The sequence below is a fragment of the Anas platyrhynchos genome, chromosome 5, assembly GCF_047663525.1.
Source record: "Anas platyrhynchos isolate ZD024472 breed Pekin duck chromosome 5, IASCAAS_PekinDuck_T2T, whole genome shotgun sequence".
NCBI lineage: Eukaryota > Metazoa > Chordata > Aves > Anseriformes > Anatidae > Anas > Anas platyrhynchos.
Window position 1 is genome coordinate 3582855 of NC_092591.1, and position 23545 is coordinate 3606399.

Here is a 23545-nt window from a genome sequence, read left to right on the forward strand (position 1 = left end):
GTTCAGGCTAGGACAAGGACAGCCTCTGTTTCCAGTCATAAACGCCTTTAAATATGGATTGCTTCAGAACTGCAAATATACGGGCAAGTTTAAATAAAATCCATTTCATGGTACACGGAAAGTGGAATTCTCTGCAGGAATTGTTTTGCTTTCCCCAGTGACAGTCTAGGAACTATTGATGTACAGATCTCATCAGCTGGGACTCATACACACATACATGTGTGTGTATACACAACAGGCACAAGTACATAAACCTCTTTCAAGAGGAAAAAAGATAACAGGGAGAACAAAGTCAGTCCTTGGACAGCCTTCACAGAATCACAGCATGACTGAGGCTGACAGGGTTCATCTGGTGCAACCCCAGCCCCAGCAGGGCCTCCCCGAGCAGGGTGCTCAGCCCCATGGCCAGGAGGCTGCTGGAGATGTCCCCGAGGAGCCCCCCAAGCTCTGGGCAGCCTGTGCCTCAGCCTCTCCTCACAGGGAGGTGCTCCAGGCCCCTCAGCACCTTGGGGGCCCTATGTTGGGCTCTCCCCATCATGCCTGGGTCTATCTGGTACTGGGGGGCCCAGAACCAGACCCAGAACTCCAGGTACGGCTGAGGATGGGGCAAGGATCGCCCCTCCTGACCTGCTGGTGACACTTTGCCTCATACAGCCAAGAAATCATTAAACTTCTTTGCAACAAAGGCACATCGCTGTCTTCACTGTCTGAGATTCAAAAAGAACAGACTCAATTTTTTATAATTTTAGAGCAAACCAACAAAAGTAAATAGAGGCATACGTTATGGTATTTCCAACCCCACCCCCCAAAACACACACGCACGGCCCACTGAAGGCCTTGTTCCCACAGGGGATGTGAGGGGGACTAGTCACTAACATGTGGGTTCGAGAAAGGCTGAGCTGCTTTGTGAGAAAGGCGGCGTTCCAACAGTAGTGGCCCTCTTGTCGTCCCCCTCTCCTCCGTCTTTCCCGGCCTCAGGCGGCTGTGTTGTACTGGAACGACCAAATCTTGAAAAAAGCATCCCTCCGAGGCCCTTCCCAATGCTCGCAGCTCCTGCATTCAGCATGGAGAGAAAAAAACACAAACACAAGCACAAGAGCAGCTAAATCAAACTGCAAATTAAAGTCACTGTAGCACCCATCAATTAGAGCTGAATGATGGAAAACACTATTCATGCTTTTCTAGGGTGGGAACAGCTTATCTGACTTAAGCGTACGCTGCTTACCATGAGACTAATCTAGTGTAGAAGCAAAAGCTATAATTTGGAAACTGTAGTTAAGGGAACAAAAATACAAAATAACACTTTTGAACTTTTAAAGGATGTGTTGTAATTCCTCTTTCATAAAAAGTTGAGGACTAAGACAAAAATGTTTTATAACCGCGGTAGTCCTTTCTGAACATAAGGATCCCATCGGGACATTTAAGACACTCCTTTCATTCAGGGTTCTTATGTTGACATAAGCCTTACGGAGATTTAGAAATGCTATATCACCCTTCAGAAGGGCTATTTTGGTTGCTCAGGAAGAAGGGTACAAAAGTTAAGAACAAATCTATGTTGTTTTCTCCTGACTTTGCTGCCACCTTATGGACAAGACATTAAAGTTACTCTGGTAAAAGAGCAAAAAGCAGTGAGTGTACTGTGAGAGAACACTGCTTTGGAACACTGTGTATTTTTACTTAAGGACTAAAATGCTTTTATACACTCTATTTATTAGATTGAAAAGATTCCTTGCGCTAGGTCACATTAACCTGCTTCCAAATATCACATAGAGAGCTAAAGGAAGTCCTTGAGTCAACAAAAACTGCAAGTGCATGCTCAAATATAAGCTCCAGTGAAAGTGAATTTAATCTGAACTAAATCAGAGCTTATTTTGAATCAGAAAGCCAGAAGGGGACAGGCTTCCTAACTAAGCAGCCTGAATTTCCCTCGGTAAAATGATGAATTAAATAGAACTGTAATACTTTATATGGAGTGATTTTTCTCCTATTTGTCAATGGCAGAACATGTAGTCACAAAACAAGCTTTAAAACATTTTTCCATGAAGTACAGTGGAAACTATTAAACCCCCAGGATGTTACCTCAATAAGCCAGACAACAATAAGGCGGCAATAGCATAAACTCCCTGACCCACATCCTCTCCCTTCAAGACTTGACTCCAGTGTATTATGTAAACTATCTTTACTTCAAAGTAAATGTTAGTTTGGATTAAAACAAGCAATACACCTACACAGAACAAACACTAAAAATAGCCAGCAATAGCTTGCCGACAGTTGCACCTTAAACACCACACCACAGAGCAGTGAAGCTATACAAGAAGATGCTATATAAAAAAAAGGACATAAAAAGCAATTACCCAATATACTGGCTTTGCCTATGTTTGTTATAGACTCCCCGTAGTGGCGTCGAACCATGACTGGTGAAGTCGTTGGGCTTGGTACAGTTGAAGCACTTTCGCCGTCAGTTACTGAGGTAGGTTCTTTTGTTGGGTTGAGAAAACTTGGCTTCATATGCTCATAAGGTAGAGGGTTTGCAGTGTTGTACCAGTGGATCTGGACAGGTGAAATGTTGCTGTAGTGTTTCAGAATTAAAGGTTCTAACCTATAGGCCTGCAAGAATAATTCAGAAAATACTGAGAGAAAATACTGAAGAAAAATTCCCAAACAGAGTCTTCTCCAACCTCAAATCCAAAATATCTGTAACAAGTAAAGCCTAGAAAATGACAAAGTAATGGCATTATACTCTGGTTCAATTATTTTTACCATCTGGGAGATACATTAGCTGCCCAGTTGCTTATACACACACATTTGCATATTTTTCTGCAGCAGCTTTGCTACCCATTCCTCTTACTGACACAAAAACTGCTATTAACAGATGTTTATCATTATGCTTGGAAAGATTAAACTTCACACAAGTTAAACTGATTCTGCACAGTGAAACAGAGTGGAAAACCAACTATGTGAACATTTTGTTTGATAAATCTTCACTGATCCCTGCACAAACCGTGAACTAGAAGGGCATTTGTATGTCTATTAAAAAGTCACTTTCTATTGATTCTTTGTTTATTTTTCATGTTTACTTAGCTATAGAAAAGGGTTCTGCATTTATTTATCCCAGAACTAAGTAAAGTTACTATTTGCTGACTGTTGCCTGACCAATCATCCTAGGTATCCCGGGAAAATTCTGTTTTTGGAGTTGCTAGAGCTGAAGATGATCAGATGAGCAAAAACCAGCATGTTTGGAGCTGAAAGCTTCAGGTAGAGTTTAAAACCAAAAACACCCCCAAATTACTATTCTACAGTAAGCATGAAACTCCCAAATCAGGCTTCCATCAAAGAAGTTGCTGAGGCAATACAGATCAGAAGCCCAACATCCTGCCTTTGATAGCAGTGAATACTGTCTGCCTATGGAAGAGCTTAAGGACAGGGCAAAGCTATACCAACACTTCCTTCCCAAGTCCTATCCCACCCTCTAACAATCTGTTTGTTTTCCCAAGGGGTCCTTGAATAACGTCTTTGATTTTCTGCAGTATCTTGTGAACTGCTTGTGTGTGTTTCTTTTAACAGCAGTAGTCTCTTTGGACATATGACATTTAACAGAAATCAGTTAAGTTATATAAAAGTTGGAACTAGAGTGAGAAATTTCATGTCTTTGCAAAAAAAGTTGAGTGTTCTCACATCTTACCGTTACTAATATGAAAAGAGAAGCAAAGTATATGATATTTAAGGCAATCATTTGTACAAAATATTCAATAGTTATACAATAATCGTTAAGGCATAGTCCTGTGCTGTAACACACTTGCGTTGATTCACATGCTTTGAAGATCACATATTATCACACAGCTGATGCTTAAAAACACTCAAGGCAAAAGCTTGCAACTGCAATTACAACTCACCACTGGATCTGTTGGATGAAAAATATTTAGTAAGCGGTTACAAATTGTTCTGGGCAGAATATGATCTTGACTACCGCTGTTTCCTGGACGGATGCCACGCAATGCCAAAAACACTGCTAATGGAGATCCCATACAGAAGAAATTCTCAACCTAAGGAGAGATTTCATCTACGTTAATAAGGAAGTAATGCTTTCTAACATGGCTGGATATGATTTCTCTGTTTCATAACCAAGAGACTTGTATAGTATTAGTAATTCAACACAGGGAAGAGAACTATAACATAGTGTGACATAACAGGTTAAGTTACCCATTTCCCTTTGCCGTCAGAAGAGAATTATTACATGTTGTGGTGCTCCATAGTTCAAAAAAACTGAAAAACAAGTTGGATAATTGAACTGAAATGAGTCTACCAACACTGGAAGGGGTAAGGTGAGAAGAATTTGGAAGACACTTAGGAAATGTGATGAGTTTCACAAGACTGAAGTCTGATTTCTCTTTCCAAAGTCTGCCACAGCCCCTCAGCCTCACCCTCGCCAAGTATGCCAGGACACATTTTGCTACGTACACCATCAAGGAAGTAGAAATGCAAGCTAAACTAAGGATTAAAGACAACACACAGGATTTTCAAGGTAGTCACGCACACATACACAGGCTGGTACATCCTCTTAAAAATATCTGGTGTTCAGTGAACAGAATGGTGCTTGTCAAAAGTGCCACCACATCACGTGTTAGGAACCTAGGTACAGCACACCGAGCTACCCTGCAGGCTACTCCTGTTGTCCAAAGCTACCGTGACTTTGCTCCAAAAGGACTGCCTTTAGCAAGCTGAGTGAATCTGGACTGCAATCACTAACCCATCTGACAGAGGTCACTGAACATGCAGCAGTGGTAACGACTTTTGGTCACTACCAACCTGGGCCGGGATTCAACAGTGACCCAGAGGTGAATGGCTTCGTATCCCATTACCAATCCTCAGACATCGTCTCCTAGAAACATCAAATGTAAAACTCTGTAGTCAAAAGTATTTTCAGAAGTCAAAGACACTTTTTAACCTTTAGAATATTTTCTTATATGAGAGGTTAATTTTACCGTTATCAGAACTTCACTGGAACTTTCCCAATAGTGCCAGTTTGCAAGGCACTACAACCAAGCAACTATCAATGCACTGCTGCTGAACTGGCGAGAGAAATGATTTAATTCCTGCTAAGTGCACGTGGAGAATGTCTGGATTCCCACACGCCTTCACTGTATGTCAGCACATGGAGCGAGGGTGTGGAAATAATGGTCTGTTTCATCTATCAGATTCCAGCCCTGAACAAAACATTCTTCCTCCTCTTACTTGGCACTGCTACTCCACCTCTTCCATCCAAAAGAACGCACAAGTCCCAATTCAATAGCAAAAAAAAAAAATCTAGGTCTTCAGTAAAGCTATTCAATGTCATATGCTGCAAAGCACTGCTCGCTGTCATCTGTGTTATTACTCTAGCCTAGTTCAAAGCAGCTCTTCTTTCTTTTAATTAAACTTTACAAAGAGCCTTACATTCTTGCAGTTTGGACAAAAAGCTTTCTCATCTTTAAATGCAATAGGAACAGACATTCACTGTGTAATCCTTTAAACCGAGGAACTAACTTCTAACCCTGGCCATCTGATACGCCTGTATAGCACATTGGGAGTACACGATTATGGTCTTTCTGCTTCAGGAAGAAATCAGAAAGTGACCGCCACCTTAACGCTTGCTTGGAGATAGTTTAAAGATGTTTTAATGAGTTCACCTTAGGCAAGTACAGACTAGGTGAGAATCTCAACAGGTAAATATTTGCAATGGTTACAAGGTACATGGCTTTTATTCCATTGTTTCTACTGGTAAACAGAAGATTAACAGCACCCACAGACAGATGACATTTTCTTGGACCACAGTGTTCTTTCCTACGTATTTTCTTACATGTGCAAGCCTTTCAACGTGATCTTCCAGCTCTCTTATTTCCTCTGGACATGTTTACAAAGACAGAAGTACCAAACTGAGGGTACTTTAAGGGGTGGCAACGGATCAATACCAAAGCAGCACACACTAAAAATCGAAAGTGAGTCTTCCAAAAATAAAGTCCTTTAAATTGCAGCCATTAGACTCTTAGCACTGCTGCAAAGTGGCTGAAGAGAAGACTAGGATCTGATGAAACCTGCTGGGAACAGAGGAATAAAATCTTCCCAGAAAGCATCTATTAATTTTGATGTTTCTCCATGAAGCAGGAGTGAGGCACTTCACATATACTTCACTGTAAATGTTTAAGAGCAGAGAAGCAATTGTTAAGAACATGACCTTTCGGGATAGCACTTTTCTGCCGGTTATGATTCATAAGCAGAAGTCATAATTAATTAATTTTTACGTTAAGCAGAAGCTGAGCCAAATAGTCATCCATTCAACTTAAGACTGACGTTTTTTCAGAATGAAGAGAAAAATAAAATAGCTGAATGAGACAACAGAAGTAAGACAGCGCAGCTCCTTTGTGCATAAATGAGTGTGGGGGATAGATGAACATGTTCAGTGGTGAAGTTAAAACAGAAGAGACAGAAGGCAATTACAGTTTACATTTATGTTCTGCCTTTTAGCCTGGAGGATCCCAAATTTCCTCCCACAGAGAGGAAATACAGACCTCTCCAGCAGCCTCTACCCATTCCTTTGCCCAGAAACGTTCTGCAGTTTTAACACAAAGAACAGAGAGTATCCATCAGTATTACATGGGGAATTTAACTGGACAGTTGTGTGTGGAACTACTCTGGCACATTTTTGTATTCAGTTTAAAGTCTTCCTCCTCTCCGATAAGGTTGCCCACCAGCATCCTATTAAACACTCATAGTTCTTGTACATGTGGTAGAACACTAGTATCTTACATAAATTTGTTGTTTCCATCAATATTGACATCACTGCCAATTAAACTACACAGAAACCACAGGGTGAAGTACAAGCTGGAGCTTCCCCTGGAAGAGCTTCTGTAACCATAGGTGAATTAGAAGTGCTACAGAATCATGAAGCACTTTGGAGCAGCACATTAACAAGTCCAGACTTAAATTAATTTCCATTCCCCGGTACTAGGGAGCAACTGAGGCACATCCTGCTCTCCCCTTCTATATTGTGATTGAATATCACCTCACAACACTGTTATTTTCATGAACCACAGAGTCATAAAGAGGTATGTACCACACCATTCCCCACGTTTTCATTTTCTGGCTAATCTTTTTCATTACAACTGTATGTACCCATTTGGTTGTGCAATACAGCCTAAGGAGATCAGGGACCACAGAGTCCAGCTGCCTGCATGGCACAGACCAAAGTAATTTGTGGATCAAGCATTTGCACTGAATAGTAGTAACTCATGGCCATCTAGAGCTCCGGGCTGGCATGAAAGAGCCAAGGTGCTTACTAGTCAGTACCTCCAAAGCAGTTCCTTCTCTTTCAACAAGCTAGTCACCCTCAGATAGCTGGACTGGCTTGCTCATGAGCAATAATTTTTCAACGTCATCCTGTAGAAAACCTCCCTTGGCAGAGGTCTCTTGCCATCAGATTCCCAGAAAGCCTCCTTCTTCCCCTGGAGGTCTCCTCACCTCCCCTTGAGGTCTGTTTCCAGCACAGTACTCAAGCAATGGGAGTCACCAGAGTAAAATGCTACTTTACATTAGGAGCACTAGCATAAAGAAGTTAAACGTCTTTCTTTTAATCAGGGTAAGAAAAAGGATGCACAGTGTTGGAAAAATACCTAGCAGCAGTTTGGTTTGATACAGTCCTCTCCTTCCACCTTTCTTTTCCCCTCCCTTGCTGCTCCCTCTAAAAAGCATCTGTTCAAAGAAATCTTCAGTTTAAGCAGAGCTGAGTGAAGAGTCATCTTTGCACAGAGCTAAAGGAGTATCAGTCTGGCTCCAGCTTCTTTGATGGCAGAGATAATGGCACAACATGTGTTTTTAAGCCGTGATAAAAAATGAGAAGGCTATGACAAATTGAATTATGGTTAGTTTCCTCTTTTTCATGGCTCAGGATTGACCTTGGCTTCTGGAAGTGCTTCTGAACTCAGAAGGAAAGAAAAATGGCAAGTTAAGAACAATGATCTATTTTCTTCCCATCTATCATGTCACATTTTTATCATTTAATATTTTAGGATATAGTAAAGCAAATATAAAGTGTTGCGTATACCACGAAGAAGCTAGAAAATGTAACATAAATCCTAGCAATTTACAGAGCTGATTAGGAAGCAATCTATTAGGAAGCAATTCATGAGACTGAAAGTAACTTGTCCTAACTGTCAGACCAGAGTAATTTGGAAGGAAAATCCACTGCTGGAGGAAATTCAATCAGATTTCCTCAGAGGTGTGACATGTTAGAAGGAGTCCCCAAAGAAAATGGATTAGTTGACAAAATAGAAGTGAAAATTTTTAAGATATGTGATTGATGTAGTTTGCCAAATGGCTTTTACCTTCCCACATGGTTGTGCGTGTGTGTAATGTAACAATCTATATGTTGGCTTATGTATTTACATATAAACATATATATTTGTAATAAAATGTAATATATGAATGTAGTAACATGTTTACACACGTCCATACACATTCAAACTCTTCCACCAACATTATGTCTATGGACATGGAAAAAAAAAAAAAAGGTAGAATAACTCAAGTGCACTTTTACTACAAGCGAAACGTTTAGTAAAGCCCTAGACATACATACCTTAAATTTTAAGACAGGTGTTTTCGATATGGTGGATGCTTTTAAGCCTTGTAACCTCTCCTCTATCTCTCTCAACCTAGAAAATAAGGAGATCTTTCTGAGATACAAAAAATAAAATAAAAAATAGCATTAACTTCTCTGATCCAAGCAGGCACTCCTGGAGGGTCCAAGAGTTTTGTTTGTTAGGAAGAGTGACTGCTAATTTTTTTTTCCTTTGAGGCAGTCCAGTTGATTAAGATCAATGCTTGTGAAATCCCGTTTCTCTGACAACAGGAGGAATCAATCAAGACATGACAGTTTCCTTGTTCATCACCCCAAGAACTTGGCTATCTGCCTTCCTCAAGAGCAGGTGTCTCACATCCTGCTTCCTTGGTGGTTTTGCACCCAAATCAGCTGGTTTTTATTTGTTTCTTCCTTTAACCAGAGCCACGGGAAACTCCATGGCCCAAGCATTATGGAGCTCTATACTGTGGTGGAGTATCTGGAGGACAGCATCCCACATTTTCAACTATCATGAAAAAAGGTCATTTACTTGTTCTTTTGGTCAGCATAAATTCAATAATAATAATAATAATAATAAAGAGCAGCTACAATATAAAATGCCTCCTATATAGGTAGAGCATTATGCCCTCTTCAGTAGAGGAAAAAAACCAACTTCTTTGAGTTCTCCTAAAGCATTTTACAAACAAAAATGTTAAGTTTAACCTCTGTCATCCTGATTAGGGAGAAACAAGCTGGAGCTAAAGCTTTCTGAAAAGTGGTACTCTCAAAAACGTTAGTACGCTTTAATGAACGTGTTTTAAAAAAGGTATGTGGAATGTTCGACTATTGTGAACTCCTTTCGAAGGGTTCCAATGAATAAATTCATGTTATTCTACAGTGTAGAATATTTATACATGCTGTCACATACCCTACTCAGGTATAAGTATTTCCAGAAATCCACTACGTACTTGACAACCTTACAACACTAGAAATCCAGAAGAAAGCAAATATAAAACTGGCATCCTGTAGCATTTAAGACTGCATGACACTAAGGTGGTTCATGAACAGGAGAGCCACTCTATCTATTGCAGAAGTGCCTGTCTGAAATGGTACTTGAATTACCACGGATGAAACGTGAAACACTTCAGTGAACGCCTAAGGAGCTGGAGTGTAAGTGTGAAAATGGTAATTTTTCACTACTTACATGCCAGTAATATGCCTGAAAGCTTGCTTTACCACTAGGTAAGATTATTTGGTCTCTTACTTCCCTTCTCTCAGAAAGGTTGCACTTTATCCAGCCTTGCAGCTGTTAAGAGATGTTCTGTACCAATCTCTAATTACACACATACTGATTTCAAGCACTGCAAGAGATTTGATGCTGTATTAATGCTTCCCAAGTGCCACCAGTACTAAGATAGGTTTCTAGAAGGCACAAAAAGAACCATGACCATGATTTATCCTCGCCTTCCCACTGAAAGACTGAAGTTCAAGCTCCTATTATTAGATTCTCTATTTACAAGGGCCTCATAGCACCTTGAAATCGAGGTTAGAATGGGGAAGGGACCTACAACGTCCCCTAATACTGAGAATCCCTACCAATGCTTGTAAGGCACCAAACCCAAGATCCAATCTGCCACAATGGGCAGTGCTGCTTTGCGTGCAGAACTGCATTAACATTTCCAAATGGCAGCAGGCAGAAATTGGTAAATGATCCGCAGCAGAGCAGTAATCCCATAAGCCCAATCACAGCAATCACAGCATCTGTAATCCAGCTGGTGCAGCTCAATTTCCAAGCTAATCCTTGGAGAAAACTTCTCATTTTCTCCAGAAACTTAGAAATTTCACTACTCAGATTCTCAGTATTTCAGCTCACTGTCCACCTGTGAGCTACTTTGCTGTGTTTCTCAAGTCTCTTGAGGGCTAACAGCCTGACCTTCTCCTTTCCCTCCTGGCTAGGAGCAGCTCCCAGTGCCTGCAGGCAGTAAGCAGCAGCTACTTGTTTGGTTTTGGTACAGCCCTTAGGATGTGGGTTCAGAGCTCTTATTAGCAGTTACCAGCTACCTCTGACTGCTTAGTCCTGTGTTTAGCTCTTACCACTGCCATTCAGCATCACCAGAGGAACAGCAACCACAAAAGATAACAGTCACGTTGGGTTCTGGAAACACCCAAAGGACATCATCTAGGGATGTGGTTTTTTTCCCTTTCATAATCAGAAGTGGATGCATTACCGTTGTTTGGTTATGTAAAGTTCTTCAAGTAAACGTTGCTCCTCGTAACTCATCCAACTCTCCTCGAGCTCCTCCTCCTCCTTCTGCAGCAACTGCTCGTAAAGCCTGACGGGGTTCCAGCCAGTCATAATGTCATAGGTGATGACACAGCCCAGCGAGTGGGACACGATCGAGACTTTCCCTCCTTTCTCCTCAAATTCTGGATTCCGAGAGCAGAAAAGCGTGTAGAGTCGGTTCAGCTCCTGCTGCAGCCCCTTGACAAGCTGTTTTAAGACAGTAGAGGGAGAAAGTTTAACAATATCATTTTAACACTCCTGTTCGTGCATACTCATGCACTACAGAGACCAGCTTCTTGAGCACGCCCACCTGCAGAACAGATGGATTCGAGGGGCACTGGGTTTCTGATGGCAGCAACGTGACTGTCACTGACTCCAGTTGTTCATCTCTTCCCTCCAGGCCCGTCAGGAACCACCAGACCATGTGGTAACCCTAAAAGTGCTGCACTGCACAGCCTGAGGCATGATATTGAAATAAACCCTCAAACCAATAACAGCCGTGCTTGAATTACTCAGCAACATCCTCACGAGATAAGCGATAGGTCTCTGTTTTCACTAGCAGCCCATTTGCTTGTTTCTCCCCCCATTTCTCTTTCTCAGCACTAAGTTTCTCCTCTGTTAGAGGTTCAGCTCCGTTTCTAACTACGGAGGCTGGAAGGAGCCTGGGCCACACGATCTGGAACCAGCTTGCATCTCTGCGACAAGCCCTGCACGTAAATGTTCCCTTCTCTATTCATCAAAACGAAATATCAGCATTCCTACCTCACTGCAAGGGACTGGGAAGATAAATCCACTAAAACTGATATGCTCAGACACTAAAACGACAGCCTAAATGGGTTCTGAGAAAATATCCCAACCTGCTTTTGGATCTTTGTAAAGCATACTTCATCTCATTCAGCCTTTCATTATTCTGCCCACTGTCCATCTACAAGTAGGCTTTTTATCCTACTTCTACTCCTACCATACTACACCCAATGTATTTTTTCCAAAGAAATCAGAATGAAATAATGCTGATAAAGAACAAAAAGCCTCACCTCAAGCAAAAGGAAGATAGGGGAAGAGAAAGAGTATAAATGAGACAGGTAAAGCTAGAATTTGAACATTTGATATAAACAATGCTAAGAAACAGGGTGGATATTTACTGGTTAAAGGTTTCTGGGAGATTTCAGAGAAAAAATAGGAATGTAACATAGTTCTCAGACATCATAAGCTAATCTTATGATCATCTTATGATACTACCAAAATAAATACGTATTGGCCCTAAGTTAATTGAATCTCCTAGAGGTTTATCTGCTTCCAATCCTGTACTCGTGTACATAAAAATAAATGTTAAGATTCACAGAAATAATTTTTAAAGAGAAATGAAAAAGCCAGAAGATTTAGAAATGTGACAAAAAAGCAAAAAAGCAGCTTTACTTGTGCTATTCAGCATGGTGACTGAGCAATGCTTCCCGACTGTGGCACAGAGGAGGACAAACAAGAAATTGCAAATCATTTCCTTGTTAGCAACAGGAAATTAGAGCTATAGAACATGTAATTTGAGCATGATTTTTCAAGTGCCTGAATCATTACTGAATATAAATATGAATGGCACTAGGACTGTCAGTGTCTGATGCACTCTTTACTGAGATAGAAACCACACAAGCCCTATCCCTCACAGCACTGTGAAACGATTAACAAAGCCTTGCGACAGCTCAGAGAGGAAAATATCAACATTCCCATTTTCAAGTCTTTTCACTGTGATGCGTTTGGCACTATGCAGACTTTGGGTGCAGCTTTCACACATGAACAAACAGGCAGAGGTTTTTTAGCAAGAGCTGAAAATAGAAATCAGGACTTGCTTTGGCTGGCTGGCATTTTCTCCGGTTAAAAAAAGGTTTTGATTACAATCCAGAACAAAATAACAGATCTGTTGAAACCAAAGTGGTTCAGGATTGTTGCCAGGAGCTCAGAGATAAGAGGGAATGCTGCTCTCTGGTGTCTGTGTGCCTGGCTGTTGTGGTACCCTCCGAGGGAGCTCACACACATTGTCCTGCCATCGGGGACCTCAGCAGGGAGCACGGGACCCCCAGACATGCAGTAGGTGCTCTGGCTGGAGCACGGGCTCCTGGGTTCAGAGCAGGCAGTGCAGAAATGCCAAGCAGGCTGGTGCTGGACTCATCGTGGCTTCCAGGGACTCTGTCAGTACAGAAGGGAGAGGAGCAATGCCGTCTCATCTTAAAAATCCTTAACAAGCTAAACCTGAAAATCCCAAGCAATACATGCCAACATGCAACATTTTTTTTTTCTCTGATGGGAAGTTAGAAATAACAGCTCAGCTACTCTCCTGTGTTGCTTGTTGCATTAAAGCTATTGTCCCCAGTGTGCTGCCCAACTTAACTCAATAGTCCTGTGTTCTCTCTCCTTTACCATAGTCTTACTTAGGAAGAACAGCAGACACCTTCCAGGAAGGATCTTCTGTCAGCCTGCCCACAGCCCATCAGCACAGAGAGCATAAGTAACCTTCTGGCATCATGGCATTTCCTTATGAAGCTTTTGTTCTCTTGCCATTTTGGGGCGTAATGCAAACAGCAAATTCCTGGAAAGTCATGGACAGGCACGATATCTAACCTTGTTTTTGACCATCCTGCTCCTTAAAAACATGCCATGACTGAGGAGATAGGCAAAAACATGGACAGCAATGAAACTGTGGATTTCCAAATAGCAGCATATTTAAGTTTGCAAACCAGAGCACAATATATTTAATTCAGACTAGATCATCTGTCAGATACTGTTTGTAAACTCCAAATCACCGGTTACCTAACTTTGTAGATTTTCTGTAGTAAAGCCTCCAGGTTTTGAAGCACTATGACTGGTTAATTTTTCTGTTATGACAAAAACAACTCTGATCAGACAACTGATCCTTTTGATATACAGTAAGGAAAAAAAACAACAGAAGGAAAAGAAAAAGAAGATTCATTTTAAGTCCCAGCTACAAAATTATTTAGTTAAGCAGTCTATAAAGTTAAGATATTATTTAATCCTGATCTGCTTTCTTAGTCTTAAAAAGCACACAATACCCTGACCTGTAAAACAAAAGCTTGTTTTGAAAAGGGTTTTAGCTTGGCAAGTATAATGTGAAGTGCTTTCAGATCTGTTTTGTAGTTACAGCCTGAACATATCCTAACCCACCATTATAAATACCTTCTATAAATACCAATTGTCCTTATCAAAACCAACATTTCATTGAAATTAAACGCAAACAGAGCCATCTATCAAATTTTCTCTCCTAAATTGGATTGTAAAGCTGACTTCCCCCCCCTCTATCTACAGCTTGTCGTGTTTTTTTCCTGCCTTTAAATGGTTTATGGGAATCTGTTTAATGAAAAAAAGAAAAAGAAAAAAAAATCAGGTCCCCTTTCACCACCACCTGAGTGGATGCTGCAGGTTGTAAGCAGAGGGTGCATTGCCCAGAGCCTGGTCTCCTGCTGGCAGAACTCCTCCTGCTCACACCTCAGCTATAAGCGATGGCTTCCCAACAAGGAAGCCCTTTGCCCTCTGCTTTCCCCTGTGTTTCTGCCAACCCTAAGCCTCGCTGCCTGCTGCTCTATGGATCCATTACGTGCTTAGGAAACACCTGCTGTTCCTGCCTGAAAACAGGAAAGTAGGAATCATCCAGGAAAAAAAAAAAAAAAAAAAAAAAAAAAGGTGAGTAGTGGAATGCAGCATGAACCGACCCCTCTCTTTCCATCTCCCCTCTCCCCTCCTCATTTCCACCTTATTTTGGTGATCAGTGAGACTGAGCATTGACAAAGAGCCATTTCTGCAGCCCTTGCAGTACTGCTGTTCTTTGCCAGCCCCCCCCAGAAGGGCTTTTAGCACAGCTTTCCCCACAAAAAGGCTCGAGTTTCCTCGAGTTTTTGCCCAACCCGTATCACCATCTCCTAAAGGCTTCTTGCACAGACTAAACAAGCTCAAATATCTCACACAAAAAGGATAAATGTGGCAGCAGTCAAGTGAGTCAATTTTTTTTCCACGCAGCTGCTCCCACAAACCCTGCTTGCTGCTCTGACTGCTAATCTGCTGGCTGCTAAGCTCTGTGTTACCCTCGGCTCTTCCAGGAGGGACCAGGGAAATGCAGCAGGCTTACGTGGCTGCTATGAGCAGATCAAACCACCGTAACAACAGGAACACTGCTTATTTCCTCAAGAACAGCCACATCAAATCCCTTCATCCCAGCTGAACCTTCTACCACAACGTTAGTTTAGATCCAGCCTGAGGACACTCCAATATTTGAAAGAAAGGTACAGAAAATCTTCCAATCGTTCCTATTTTCCTTTCCAGAAAAGTCCTTTCCCTTTGTTCTGATTTCTGGGGAAGGGAAACCTGAGCACATTTTGCAGACCGATGGTTTCAGTGCAGAAGATTGCTGCAGGATTAAAATGCTAGGAACCTTGCAAATGCACCACTGCAAACGCTCACGTATAACCAGAGAACATAAAACACGGATAAAAACGGACTTTACAACACCTAGAGCCTTTGATAGAGTCAAGTATCAAAGGCAGATTTTATAGCCAGTCATAATCAGGCAAATTAAGCAACCCACAATCCTCAGACCTGGTAGAGCGCCCTTATGTGCCATTACATTTTCAGACCTGCAAAAATAGAGCCTGTGACACAGTCTGACACAGCAGTATCCAAGTCATGGATGCATTTCTAAGATGTTTTATTTATCCCAAAGGGCAAGAGGGAGACCTGATTTCCAATGGTTAAAGATTTCAGTAACACATGGAGAAAAACAGCACAGGACCGAGCAGATGCCGCATGCTGCTACTGCTCTGCAAGGCTCTTTTGGGAAACTATTTCATTTTTGCTTCATGAAAAGCAGATTGATTATTAGCTGCCTGGAGCTCCCTTTATCAGCTGAACGTGTGCCAGCATATCTTCCGTGTAGGAAACTTAAGCTGACAGGATCAAGTTGCTGAGAAGTCACCAGCTTATATTCTGACAAACTGAGGTTAAGTGCTCTACGCCCTTCGCAAACTTAATTAAAAGCCGAGCAAAGAAGGGTTTCTCTGCATATGTGTTGAGAGACAGAGTGACAGTCATGCAATTTGAGGGGAAGACAAAGCTGAGGCTGACAATCCAGGCCTGATGGGTCACTGGGCCTGCTCTGATCTGGCCATAAATCCCCTCTGCTTTTCTGCTTTCCAATTACATGCCTGTCTGGCAGATCACTCCCAACACATAAACCAAACCAAACCCAAACAACTCATCCCAACCCTTCAGGAGTCCTGGTGGCAAGGACATGTGCTTGTGAACACAAGATGGGAGCCTTGGCCAGACGAGACACACCACTGCCATCCCGGCAGAGGAAGGAGATGTGGCAAGACTGACCATATGGGCACAAGGATCACATCCCTAATCGCCTTTTGGATATCTGGGTATGCCTGGGCTGCTGAAGCATGAAGGGCAGTAAGTAAATGTGTAGGCAGTGAGATACGCAGAGCTGCTGGCTGGCTCAGCTGAAGGCCCTCTGTGAAGGGCATTAAGAGCGCCCTGTGCTGAGCTGGAAAAAACCAAGCCTCTAAATCCTCATCACCAGCATCCAAAACAGCTGTTAATTCCTCTTCTGATGGAAAAAAGCCTTGTGAGACACAAGTGTAGATAAGCACGCCGATTTCTTGCAAAGCAGAAGGAAGTCAGCTATGTGTGTGGCAGACAAAGGCCTGGACCACCCTGAGGAGGCCCAGGCAGCAAGAAGCACATCACCTCCCTGCATATCCCAGTGGGCAGATTGCTGGGGTAAGAGTGGGCTTTTCAGTGCATTCCGAATGTACCAGGGTAGAAAATGACACTTTCATTCAATATTCAGGAAATGATTTTTTTTTTTCCAAAGAATAAAGACTACAAACCCTCTGCTGGCACCCTGACCACAGAAGTGACCCAGAGATTGTGCTGCTCTTACTCAAATCCTCAATGGCCTGCTCGTGGCTGAAAACAGAATACAGCACTCTCATCTCAACCTCTCTGATCTGTCAAAGCCAGCAAAAAAAAAAAAAAAATGTTCTTCTCTTGGGGTCTATCGATTGTCCTCTTCTGGCACTGCTCTCAGCTCTGAGCACCCCCTTGTGAAACTTTCAGTGCCTTTCTGTCCTCTCCACGGGATCCTCACCGCTGGACGTCTTCTCACATGAACAGCTTGAAGCCCAAGGGAAAAAAAAAAAAAACACACAAAAAAAACCAACAAACAACAATAACAGATAACTACATATTAAAAGGGAGTGCAGGAAACCTGACCTCTGCACCACTCCAGCTTGAACAGCATGAATGTTTTTGTAGGCTTCGTGGGAAAAGAATCTGAAGCAGATCTGAGAACTGTGAGCACGGCGAACAGCTCCCTCCAAACGGCAAGAGAACTTCAGGAAGAGAGTGCAAAATTGTAAGAAATTCAGCAAACAAGCAATAAGAAAGCGTGTGGGCCAACTGAAGGTGGAAGAAGGTCTTCAAAAGCCAATGAAAATCTGCAGCTCAAGGATAGATTGTAAAGGAGCACGAAAACAAAAGCAAGGAGGATTTGCTTTGCATGAAGCAGAGCACGCCAGCACGCAACGCCGAGGTGGGGAGGCTGCTCTGACCCTCCAGGATACAGGAGTTGTCACGCTGCCTGACGGCATCACGGATGGATGCCAGAAGAGTGTCACAACAACAGATGAGAGGCCAGAAGGAGACTTAACTGTGGAAATGACAGGAACGGCTTCGTGTCTTAGCGACGTTACAGATAAAGGATCCACAGATCTGCCCAGACCCCAGCCTCTTTCCCACTACCCCTCTTTTTGTTGAAAAGCTGAGCCCAACCCATTTCTAGCCAAGTCACAGCAGTCAAGGCTAAGTTTAGGTTCTGGCAGATCCAGTAACCTACCACTTTATGAAGCTGACAAGTGAATTAATCAAGCTGTGAAAGTGCTGGCAAGCAGCTCCCTATTAGGTTCAAGGAAATAAACAAAACCAGCGTTGAAATAGTCCCAGTTAAAAATCTCCTGTTTCACATCCCTCTCCTTTTGAAACACACACACAAAAAGCTTTTTATTGCTGAAAGTAGTGAACCAGAGAAGAACGTCTTGATTGCAAAACCTCTTATCAAAGCGTGATGAAATCTCTAGTAAAAATTAATTCCAGTTCCAACTTTGAAGAGCACGGTCATTAATCCCCTTTTTTCATGTGTGTATAAGAGCAAAGCGACAAACCACTTCAAGGTGGACAGTGCAGCCTGCCGAAGGGAGCAGAGCTATGTTGGCTGCATGTCACTGCAATCCCTGGCCTCCTGAAGCCTGTAACACTCCCCCACGTCCCTGACCCTTCATTTCCTCTCGCCAGCTGGTGAGAAACATCCAGTGCCCACTGCATTCATTCCCCCGCACGTCAGCTGTGGCGGAAGCAATCCATAAACATCTACTGATCTTCTGAGGCTATTGCAATATTGGAACTAACATTTTAAAGGTCTTTCAGTGACGGATGCAGATGATATGAAGCCCGTATTGCAGGCACTTTCTGCCAAGACGTATCAATAATTCACAGCATTACAATTAGCCTGGAAGTAAGCACAGCGGAGGTCAGTAAAATAAGCACTTAACAATATAATGAAGGTGACAACACAAAATTCGCTATGCATCAATTAGGCTTTTTAAACCCTGTCAGAACCATTTATTATTAAAGAAACACAGAACTACAGCAGCACGGATGTGACACAGTCACCCACTGGACACGCTAACAGCCCATATTACGTTACCAGAAATAGCACCAGCAAGGGCAGAATCAGTGTGAAATGACTGCTCATTTCGAAATAGGCACGTGGGCATCAAAATATCAGCTTAGTTTCGCTTGTTATTACGTCTGCAATGTTTAAACAGGGACTCTGCTTTCCTCGTCACGGAGCACCACACAGATGAGGAGCTGCAGTTCATTTGCAGCCTCACACGAATGCCACAACCGAATGGGAGGGCTGCAAACATCCCCCGGACTGATCTCTGAGACCAGGCTGCCTGAGACGTTCACTGAATTATTGATACCTGTCTAGAGTCACATTACATGTCAAAAATCCAGAAGGTCCTTCTGACATTTCCCTACCACACTGCAGAAGAAACAATAACTGCAATCAGAGAGGGGGTTATCCACCAGGTTCCCGTAATGCCTCACTGAACAATCCAGCTGCATCCCAAGCAGCTGTCTGCTGTCTCATATGAAAGCTGATATGACAAGGTTTTTCCTTTTTTTTTTTTCCTTCAGTGGCTGCCCACTCGAATATCCCTTAGCAAGAGGTTTAAAGAGCGGTCAAAAGCTTTAAAGCAGTGGCTACATTACTTCCAGATGTGGGGAGAAATCCTTTGAATTAGAAATAAAATTAGTATCAAAGTATAGTTAAGTGTTGTCAGGTGGGTAACAGATTTTGTTCTTCTCTAGGGTGAGCTCACTGCGTTGTTCAATTCATTTCCAGGGGCACAGCAAAGTTTAATTAGTTCCTTTTGAGAAGCTTCTAAGATGTTTGGATGGAAAGCTTAAGGAGCACCAGCAGTATCCAAAGACTCAGGTTGGTGTTATGAAGTGGCGTGCAGGAACACTAATTCTGAGCAACATGGGACTACGAGAATACTTGAAGACAAAGCTTGCTTCTGAGCTGGAATGAATACTCTGAACAGACTGACCACTGAATATGGTGGGGACATGGACATCACAACGCTGGTTTTCCACAGGAACACTCAGCTTGATGATACTGCCCTTAATCTGTGCAAAGTCAGGTCACGGGAAATAAAATGGGATAAGAAGGAGTAACTAAAAAAAATACAAGTCTCATTTCTGTAGCTAAAGGCAAAATAAAAGGTGAAAGGATGTACAACTATTTAATGACTAGGAGTTTACACAACTCCTGGCTAAGTGAGCAGGGATGTGATCAAGAGGTCACATCCCTGACAACCCAGTGGTAGAGCATGAACTCTGTAGCTGAGAGAAGAAGAAAACCCGAATCCAAATATTTTGGCTACAACAACAGATTCATTTCAGAAACCTGTTGTTCAAAGTTTTAACATTACACCTGTAAATAGTGCTTTTTGGACAAATGCTTGCAATTCACAGTGTACAACTTTGCTTTGAGAAAGCTGTAAGATTTACTGATGCAGGCTGAATATGGCAAGGTAATGATCAACCGGGGTGTATTGTTGGGGTGAAAAGTTTCAAGAAAATTCATAGAATCACAGGATGGTTTGGGTTACCCTGGCTCAGGTGTAGGACCTTGCACCTGAGGGCCTTGTTGAACCCCATGAGGTTCTCACAGGCCCACCCCTCAGGCCTGCCAAAGTCCCTCTGGATGGCAGCCCTTCCCTCCAGCCATCACACAGCTTGGTGTCGTCAACATATGTCCTCTGAGTGCACTTAATCCTACTGTCCCTGTCGTTAATAAAGATATTAAACAGTACCAGTCCCCATACAGACCCCTGAAGAATGCCATTTGTCCTCGGTCTCCACTTAGACATCAAGCCATTGACTGTAACTCTGAGTGTGACCATCCAGCCAATTCCTTACCCACCGACTGGTCCATCCATCAAATCCATGTCTCTCCAATTTAGAGACAAGGATATCATGCAGGACAGTGTAAAATGTTTTGTACAAGTCCAGGTAGATGATGTCCATTGCTCTTCCCTTACTCAGCAACGCTGTAACCCCATAGCAGAAGGCACCAGATTTGTCAGGCACAATCTGTCCTTAGTGAAGCCACGTCACCAATCACCTCTGCTTTCCCTGTGCCTTAGCACAGTTTCCAGGAGGATCTGCTCCATGATCTTGCTGGGCCCAGAGGTGAGTGTCTGTTGTGTAGTTCACTTGATCTTCCTTCTTCCCTTTTCAAAAATTAGGGTTATGTTTCCCCTTTTCCAGTCATGGGGGAATTCACTGGACTGTCACAACTTCTCAAATATGAAGGACAACTTAACAACTTCATCTTTGAGTTCCCTCGGGACCTGTGGATGCCCCTCATCAGGTCCCACAGACTTGTGCACCTTCAGGTTCCTTAGAAGGTCTCAAACCTGATCTTCTTTTACAGCGTGTGGTTGTTCATTCTCCAAAAATTCACTTGATTTAGTGAAGAAAACAACTTCTGTAATCAGATCTAAATATAGCCACAGCACAGTTATTTGTCAATTCATACCTGAGGGATGGTAATATACCTGCAAAACTACAGCTCTTCTGGGCAATGAATTCAATTTTTCATGCATTGTTGGCCAGCACACTTAATCTTTACTTGATAATCCATTTCCCATAAGATGCCAATAGGCATGCCAAGCCTCTAATGCACTTTAAAAATCTATTTTTGAGCTGCCAGAGAAGTTTTCTTCATTTGCCACAGAAGTTCACAGTGGTCTCAGTTCCACAACAGACAAGGAAACCTGATACACAGCTGAGAACCCAGGAGCCCTGAACAATGAACTCTGCATTACCAAGCAACAAGAGAGCACAGCTTTCAGTCCACTTATTTCTCGTGTTGGAAGCTTAAAAGGCTCGTAGCAATTTCAAAACCACTGCTGCTATCAGGAAAGTTATTATTATTAGGAAGTTTAGGTTTTACAATTACGTTGACAGTCTAAAGTACTTAAACGTATTTAATTTTAATGAAAGGTAGCATCAGATCCTCTGGTAAGCTTGGAAAATACCTTCCACAACCCCTAGTTTAACCATGCAGACTGAGCACGAAAGCTGCAAAAACACTACCATTGCTCCATATATAATGTAGTCAATACAGAAAAACCTAGAATTGCTATAGAAAGTAATCCTAAAACCTCCCTACAGGGCTTTTCCAGGATGTGTGGCAAACAAAGGATGCTCTTGGGGTGATGCACTGTACACGTTTTATGGGGTACTTTGTCATTTATTCAAGGCTTTTCCATTTGATGAATGAGGTCACACTACAACTACACGGACTAAAGCTCACGTGCCTACACAGACAGGGCAAGAAAAAACAACAGCTTCTAGTATATGAACAGTCACCTAACAAACAGGTGACCGTCCTGCTTTTCTTGCAAGGGCGAGCGTATACCTCTATTAAAACTGGCTTGGGCACGTTTACAGATGCTGTCGGCCCATCTGACTTCACATTTGACAGAAATTAAATGACACGTCCACAGATTTTGCAAGAGGTAAGAAGATGCCCAGCTCTCTGGAGTCCCATTGCTCAGAATGTGCAGATCTATGAAAACACTGTAAAAAACCTTCTCATTTCTAAAGTGCTGATTTCTGCTCTAAACAAACCATGCTGATTAAAGTTTTTGCTGTTTCTCTACTTTTCTCTCTGTTAAAACTCTGTATTTTGATTTCTTGGAGCGTAAATGTTATTTTTTTATGTTCATAATTTCTCTAAAAATACATGCCAAACTTAGGAGTCCCTTAACAGCAAGGATATACGAGGATATCCTGCTGGATATTTTCCAAATATTTTACACACATACCGGTAGGACAAAAGGAGAACCCAGTATCCCTAATTTTACAAAATTAAAGCCTCATCTCTTTCAGAGATGTTGAAGCTGCTGATTACTCCTCAATGATATTAAAAACCACCCTAAAATACTATATGCTTGCACACATGGTAATATTTCTTATTTTCTACTGTAGAATCACAAAAGACATCTCTATTGCTCCTCTGAAATAGATGCCTGTCTGCTCCTGTCTCAAATCCTAGGAAGAACTCTGCCAAATCCAGGTTATCTTCTCACAGATAGCTTCCCACAGGAAAACAAACCTGAATTTTGCCTATCCCTCGGATATAAGGCCAGCATTAAACTGAAAGCTTCTCCCGTCTCAGAAGCAAGAAGTGAGGACTGTCAGAGGTACAGAAGGAAGATCCCAGAGAACTGCACTTGCTGCCCATGCAATACCAGCAACTACAGATGATCAATATATACTTGCAAAGTTTTAGTATTCTTTATTCAGGGTCTCAGGAAAACAAAGAAACAAACAAAAAAGCAAACACTTACTTCATCCCTATAAAGAGGACTTGTATAGTACATGATATCCATCGCACTGCTGTTCAGCATGTCCCTTAAACCTCGTACTTTATCTGGAGTAATGGAGTCCACAGTGTCTGAAAGAAAAGAGACCTGAGTTACATGCAGGAGAATGATAAAATCCCATCAAGGCACATGCAGAGAACACAGCATGAAACTTCTGGGGACAATTTTGTAGACTGCAGCTACTGGAATAACAAAAGAATCAAATAATGTACCTCCATCCAGGGTAAGTTTTGACCTCCATTCAACTGGAAGAAATTCAACATGGGTTGCAAGATTAGAAAAATACTTCTCTTCTATTTTTCTTGCAGTATCTCGCATCCTTACAAAAAAGAAAGAAAGAACATATTCCTGTTAAGACTAGTATTGGTGATCTTATCAAATAAAGTCAGTCCATTCACTCATTTCTCACGTTACTACTTTTACTACAATGCATGCTTATTAAGGTAGGTAAAATAAAATTGTGAGGTGAAGCAATTCAAGTACTTAACTTATCTTATAATAGAAAATTATGCATATTACATGCTCAAAAGAATTTATGAACTTAAATATATTTTACTATAAGCCTAATAAACCGTCCAAATTCAATTGAAAGACATCTGTTAACGCTGGCTGGTTTGGGCTAGAATGTGATCTAAAAAT

The 23545-nt window shown here is 42.1% G+C and overlaps 1 protein-coding gene across 4 annotated transcripts in view; it reads right to left on the minus strand.

The window, feature by feature from the left end:
- DDHD1 (DDHD domain containing 1) overlaps window positions 1-23545 on the minus strand; it is a 68027-nt gene that overhangs the window by 2894 nt on the left and 41588 nt on the right. For all 4 annotated transcript variants that reach the window (XM_027458070.3, XM_027458072.3, XM_027458073.3 and 1 more), the window contains 7 exons: window positions 23119-23225; window positions 22871-22977; window positions 10819-11081; window positions 8609-8684; window positions 3894-4043; window positions 2355-2607; window positions 877-1053 (listed from right to left, as the gene is read on the minus strand). In XM_027458070.3, coding sequence (XP_027313871.3) covers window positions 877-1053; window positions 2355-2607; window positions 3894-4043; window positions 8609-8684; window positions 10819-11081; window positions 22871-22977; window positions 23119-23225 — 1133 coding nt within the window. The remainder of the gene's footprint in view (window positions 1-876; window positions 1054-2354; window positions 2608-3893; window positions 4044-8608; window positions 8685-10818; window positions 11082-22870; window positions 22978-23118; window positions 23226-23545) is intronic.